General features: G+C 39.6%; 1 protein-coding gene across 1 annotated transcript in view; it reads left to right on the top strand.

Annotated features, from left to right (window-relative positions):
• Positions 1-5222, top strand: part of gpat3 (glycerol-3-phosphate acyltransferase 3) — a 51718-nt gene extending 46496 nt beyond the window's left edge. Inside the window, exon 13 of the mRNA XM_078404070.1 lies at positions 902-5222. Within this exon, the coding sequence (XP_078260196.1) occupies positions 902-998 (97 nt within the window). The 3' untranslated portion in view covers positions 999-5222. The remainder of the gene's footprint in view (positions 1-901) is intronic.
• Positions 5223-6942: the final 1720 nt, after the last annotated feature.

A 6942-nucleotide genomic window follows, 5' to 3' on the forward strand; every position in this document is an offset into this window, starting at 1 on the left:
AAATGTCTCCCCACTTTAATAAAAAGGGGAAATCCCTTAATAGAGTCATAGAGTCTTACAGCATGGAAACAGCCCCATTGTCCCAACTTGCCCACACCGGCCACATGTCGCATCTACACCAGTCCCACTGCGTTTGGCCCATATCCCGGCCCGATCTATTTCTCTCATAATTTTGTACACTAAAATCCCTTTAGTTATTGATTGGTGGTTGAATTCTGTGACATGTTTGGTAAGGTGGCTAGCATTTGCCCAACTTGCCCACACCGACCAACTAATCCCACCTGCCAGCGTTTGGCCCATATCCCTCTAAACCTGTTCTATCCATGTTCCTGTCTAAATGTTTCTTAAACGTTGCGTTAGTACCTGCCTCTATTACCTACTCTGGCTGCTCGTTCCATACACCCACCACCCTTTGTGTGAAAAAAAAGTTACCGCTCAGAGGTAGAAGGCCAGGTGTTGCATTTAGTGTGGGTGCATGGTGTGGTCTCTTTAGATGGGGAGTGGTAGATGGGGATGGAAGAACACTCCAGGGAATCAGCAATCCCTGTGAAATGCTGAAAGCAGAGGGGAGCATGCATCTCTTGGTGATTTTTGTTGAAACGGATGAAGGATAATCCGTTGAATGCGGAGTGGAAGGTAATCACTAGGAGGTGGGAGTGAAGGCAAAGGTGCGGGAAATAGATGATATGCATAGCAAGGTACTACAGATTCTAGTTTCTATGAAAGATAGACACAAAATGCTGGAGTAACTCAGCATCAGAGCATCCCTGGAGAAAAGGAATAGGTGATGTTTCGGGTTGGAACCCTTCTTCAGACACAGTCCGCTGAGTTACTCCAGCATTTTGTGTCTCTATCCGGGTCTATGGCTCTGTCCACTAAATTTTATTTTCTTTCATTCTAGGGATGGAGCCCTGAAAAGAGCCAAAGTTAAAGACAGTTTCAAAGAACAGCAACAGAAAAGTTACAGCAAGACAATTGTTAGGAGTGAAAGCAACTGAAGAGAAGGAGATGTTTGTCCATCCATCCCTTCTGATGGTCATTGTTTATATCTTCACGTCACTTGGGTTTATTGAATGTTGTCTCTTTATTTTTGTAATGTGAGAAAATTTATACATTCAGTTCCAAATAGAAAATTACCTATAAATGATAACGGTTCAACTGTGTTTGAGTGTTGATTTATGAGAAATTCATGTGGATGTATCAGTCTTGGTTATCCAACTTGTTCTGTAAAGCTGTGCGACATACAGGCAAGGCTTGGTGTGGACCTTCATTCATCCTTGCTGTGTTTCCAAGCATGTCTTGCTGAACCATGACATTATCCTATTCAGTCCTATGCTCCCTGTTCTTTTTTTTCACCCTGAATAGCATTGAAGAGGAGAGGCAGCTGGGAACTAAGGCTGAATAACTTTGCTGTTTTTGTGCAGTCCTCGGTTTAGAGAGTCATAGTCACACAGAGTGGAAACAGGCCCATCGTCCCAATTTGTCCACACTGACCAACATGTCCCATCTATACTAGTTCCATCTGCCTGCGTTTAACCCATATCCCTCTAAGTCTGTCCTATTCATGTACCTGTCTAAATGTGTCTTACACATTGAGCTAGTACCTGCCTCAACTACCTCCTCTGACAGCTCGTTCCATACACCCAACACCCTTTGTGAAAAAAAATTACTCCTCAGGTTCCTATTAAATCTTTCCCCCCTCACTTTAAACCTATGACCTCTGGTTCTCCATTTCCCATCTCTGGGCAAGAGACTCTGGCTTGATGACCATAGAAAATAGATGGAGGCATAGGCCATTCGGCCCTTCGAGCCAGCACTGCCATTGATGGCTGATCATCCAAAATCAGTACCCCGTTCCACCTTTTTCCCCATATCCCTTGATTCTCTTGGCCCTAACCCTAACTCTCTCTTGAAAACATCCAGTGAATTGGCCTCCACTGCCTTCTGTGGCAGAAAATTCGACAGATTCACAACTCTCTGGGTGAATTTTTTTTTCCTCATCTCAATCCTAAATGGCCTACCGCTTATTTTTTTTTTCAATAAGTTTTCAAGAAGCTAATCCCATTAGAAAAAAGGAAAAGCGAATGAAAGGGAACAAAACTACTATTTTTATATTGTTTTACATATTAGATGGGTTTGCTGGTAATTTCTGGGTGACAGATGGTCATTTTCTTGAGATTATCAACCTTATCTGAAGAGAAACACTGGGATTGAAAGAACAATTTTTGGTCTCTAAAGTATCTGGTTTCAGTAAAGTTAAGAGTGTCAGAGTTTCCTTTCAGTAGTAATTAGTAAATTTGTAAGTTGATTAGAAATGGTGTCAGGGGTTATGGGGAGAAGACAAGAGAATGGAGTTGAGAGGGAAAGATAGATCAGCCATGATTGAATGGCAGAGTGAACATAAATTCATGGATCCATATGGTCACACCTGGAGTACGGGCTGGGCATTGTCATTTTGGAAGTAATTGATATTTACAACTATTGAATGTTGTTTGATCTTGAAGCAGTAGATGATGAAGGTGTGTGTTCTGGTTTTGACTGTATCATTTTTCAAAAGAAACATCACTTAAAACATTTTTTTAAAGGTGACAGGTTGCTGTGAATGGCTGGAAGAACTGCTTTGGCTTACCCAAGTTTTAGAATAACATGTATACACTCTCAAAGAGATTTTAAACCCAACAAAATCTACTTTTGGTTATTCAATACAGGGCGACATGGTGGTGCAGTGGTAGAGCTGCTTCCTTATGGTGCCAGAAACCCAAGGTCGATCCTGACTACGGGTGCTGTCTGTACGGAGTTTATACATTTTCCGCGTGATCGCGTGGGTATTTTCCGGGTGCTCCAGTTTCCTCTCTCACTCCAGAGACGTACAGGTTTGTAGGTTCATTGTCTTTGGTAAAATTGTAAATTGTCCCTAGTGTGTAAGATAGTGCTAGTGTATGGGGGTGATTGCTGGTTGGTGTGGCCTCGGTGGGCCGAAGGTCCTGTTTCTGCGCTGTATCTCTAAATTCTAAATAGATTAGTATATTTATTTTAGATAATTATAATGGAATGCACAGCACAATACCAACACTTTATTACGTGAGTTGTTCAGTCCCCAATTGTTTTAAAAACAATAAAAAGACCTGGGGTTTGAGAAATATTTTCATTGATATTAGAGTTGAGTCTTTGTTGAATTATTTCATGTTATCCTTCATCCTGCCTGTTTTGTGTAAAACTGATAATAATACTCTTAGGAAGATCCTGTGACATTTTTATGGACTTCCAAAGACACCAAAAATCAAAGGATGCTTTCTCGGTGGTCACAACAATTAACAATTTGTGAAGAAACAAAGAACTGCAGATGCTGATTTATACCAAAGAGAGACACAAAGTGCTGGAGTAACACAGTGGGTCAGGCACATCTCTGGAGAAAATGGATGTGTGATGTTTCGGGTCGTGACCCTTTTTTGGTCCTGACTCAAAAGTCACCCAGCCTTTTTGTCCAGAGATGCTGCCCGACCTGCTGAGTTACTCCAGCACTTTGTGTATAAGGATTTGCATTACTGTGACAGGTAATACATTCACACATAACTTAGTTATAATTTAGAGCCATTCCTGCTTTGTGTTTGCAAGTTTGACATATAGAAAATCTTAAAAATATGAAATTAGCAAAACCATATTCATTTCAGACCAGGCAGTATCAACAATACATCTCAGAAGACATAGGAGCAGAATTAGGCCATTCAACTCATTTTTATTTAATGTACTATATTATTTTTTTCCTTCTGAAACCAGGACACAAGTCTGCAACAGCCAAGGAAATGCAGTTTTGTATTCACCTTTCTCTGCGACTTACCTAAGTTGAAATAAAAGTGAAAATGTATTGTTTTTTTTTGCTTGTTGTGGAATGACAAATACAAGGATATACTCAAACAGCAAATGTATGAATGGCACCATTAAATTCTAAAACAATCTCTGAACAATCTCTGAATAATAATAGGCAGGAGTTGTTACAAACTGCTTTTATCGGTGTCTTTAACACGTAATCAGATTGAAAATTAGAAAGGAAATGTTTGATTCTAATTAAATCACAAAGTTTGTTACAGACAAAATATTTCTCACCAGGGTCACTCAACAGGAAATTAAGATCACCAATTTTAAAATTGGTTCATTGTGATATCGAAATATTCTAACTTAACCTATATCTATTTGAGGTCCTGATCATGTAAAGCTAAAGAGCAAATGCACATTTTAATGTCTTGAATTATCATGGTTATTATGGTGGAGGAAGGAACTGCAGATGCTGATTTACATTGAAGATAGACACAAAATGCTGGAGTAACTCTGGAGAGAAAGAATGGGTGACGTTTCAGGTCGAGACCCTTCAGAAGGGTGTAAGGTTGTTTGCATTAATATAGTTATTCAGGATTGTTCAAGAGGTTTTGTTGAAATTAATGGTAGGGTATTGATGTTTTATGGTACCAAAGACTATGGACTAGTTCCAGTCCATTTATAGTTTACTGATCGGATAAAGTATTCTTGCATATTTTACATTGAGAAAGATACCTCTGTATAATTAAATAATTGAGCGATAACAAAAGCTAAGATTGTTTGGCTAAGCCACCCTGACATTGGCAGATGTACAAGATTCTCAGAGCTTAAGGAAAGTGAGATTTAAGACAGAGCTACCAGTGTAGAAGGTAAATTCATCAGTGGCAGTGGATTCAGGAGGATGGAGGACATCTCTAGACAGAGATTCATCGCTCTGTCTCATTCTGCCTGGGAAGGCGAAACAAACAATGGAGAGTGTGGTGGAAACCTTGCTAATTATAGGCATTAATTAACGGGGGAACCAAAGAAATAGCTTGTATTTTTTCTGACCTCCACATGTTAATGTAAGTAGAACCAAGTTTTTGGGAGGTGTGTACAACTTGCATTTAGCATTTGTACATGTGCGCACAAACTGATGCACTCTTAACAGTAGTGATACCTTTCTGTTCTAAACATTTTATTAAACAGATTGCACATCTCAAGACTGAATAGACAAGGCATCAAATTCTGTTAATTTCAGCGAATGATTTGCATTGTAAATTTGTACGTCATTAATATTGCTTTGCAGGAAATAACAGTTTTTTTGCAAAACATTTTATTTTAATATTTTATTTTTTCCAGTAACTTGACGTATTCTGTTTAAGTGCTGCCATGTATGATTCTGTTAATAAACAAATGTTTGTTCATGACATTGCCTTGCTTTGTTATTGCAGCAAAGAGGCGAATCCATTCACAATGTTACTTGTGTGTTTTCCAGAAGGGATGTTGAGGAGATGTTAATGTTATCTGAAGTGGTTTGCAAAAATGTTTTTTGCCAATTCAGTATTGGGTGGTACAACATGGAAATGGGCTCTTCTGCCCAACTTGTTCATGCCAACCAAGTTTTATAACTGAGTGAGTCCCATTTGCCTGCATTTAGCCCATGTCCATCTAAACCTCTCCTATCCATGTGCTATCCAAGTATCTTTGAAACATTGACATTGTACCTACATCAGCAGCTTTTTCTGGCATCCTGTTTCATATATACACCACTCTCTGCAAAATCAAATTGACCCCCAATTTTCTTTTACAACTTTTCTAAAAATCTTTCATGCCTCAGGACATTCCTTCTTTCCCCATTAATCTAGCAATTACCTGTTTGAAGTTGCTACATAAGTGAGGTTTTTTGCCAGAGTATTCATGCAAAGCAAAACCCAATACCCAATGTTTTATTAAATGTACGGTTAGTCTATGTTCCGTTGCTACCAGTTGAGGGATAAAATGTCAGTCAGGGGGAGAGCCACTCCTCTTTAGATAATGTCTTTGGATGTACTCGCTGGAGTTTAGAAGGATGGGGACGGGGGACGGGACGACTTCATTGAAACTTACCGAATAGTGAAAGGGCTGGATAGAATGAATGTGGAGACGATGTTTCCACTAGTGGGAGAGTCAAGAGGCAGAGGCCATTGCCTCAGAATAAAAGGATGTACCTTTAGAAAGAAGACGAGGAGGAATTTCTTTCGTTAGAGGGTGGTGAATCTGTGGAATTCATTGCCACAGACGGCTGTGGAGGCCATGTCAGTGGGTATTTTTAAGGCAGAGATTGACAGATTCTTGTTTAGTACGGGTGTCGGGGGTTATGGGGAGAAGGCAGGAGAATGGGGTTGAGAGGGAAAGATAGATCAGCCATGCTTGAATGGCGGAGTAGACTAGAAGGGCCAAATGGCCTAATTCTGCTCCTATAACGTATGAATGTATGAATATCAGGGATTTTTTACATCGAGCAGTCAAACGGGTCCTTCATTTCACCTCTCATCGGAATTACAGCATCACCAGCTCTTCTTAGTTGGTGGAAGTTCCATTTAAATTCAACTGATGAGGCAGGTGATAGTTAGTGAATTCATGGCTCCCTATTATGTGCTGTACTACAGTAAATTATATTTAATTGCAAAGAAACCACATGGCATAGTTTAAGGAACAATATTTCAAGTAGATTCCTTAATTACCCATAAATAATGGAGCATAATGGAGAGAGCATAAAAGCAAATGGGAAAATCTATGAAACATCGCCAGGCTTATTGAATGTTCCAAACTAACGTGCAAACAGCTTCCCAAAACTGTTAATCATTTCTCATAAATCCCAGCAATAAATTCTGGCAAAGATTTAAAATGCGCCTTGTACACAAACTTCCCCTGTTTTAAACATGTGTGAGGTTTCTTAAAAATAATTTTCATCTTATTCCCTCCTGCTAAGGAAGTTAGGCTTGCATTCCCAATTCTGTCTGAGAATTGGGCGGATTCAGCTTATTGAATTTGAGTAGCCGGTAATTTTCCCATAGGCCAGACGCCTCCATTTTCAGTGGTTTGTTGAACTATCACAGTACCATTGCTTGGTAGCGGCATTGAATTGTCCATTATATTACTAATTTT

The sequence above is a fragment of the Rhinoraja longicauda genome, chromosome 1 (genome assembly GCF_053455715.1).
Source record: "Rhinoraja longicauda isolate Sanriku21f chromosome 1, sRhiLon1.1, whole genome shotgun sequence".
Classification (NCBI taxonomy): Eukaryota; Metazoa; Chordata; class Chondrichthyes; order Rajiformes; family Arhynchobatidae; genus Rhinoraja; species Rhinoraja longicauda.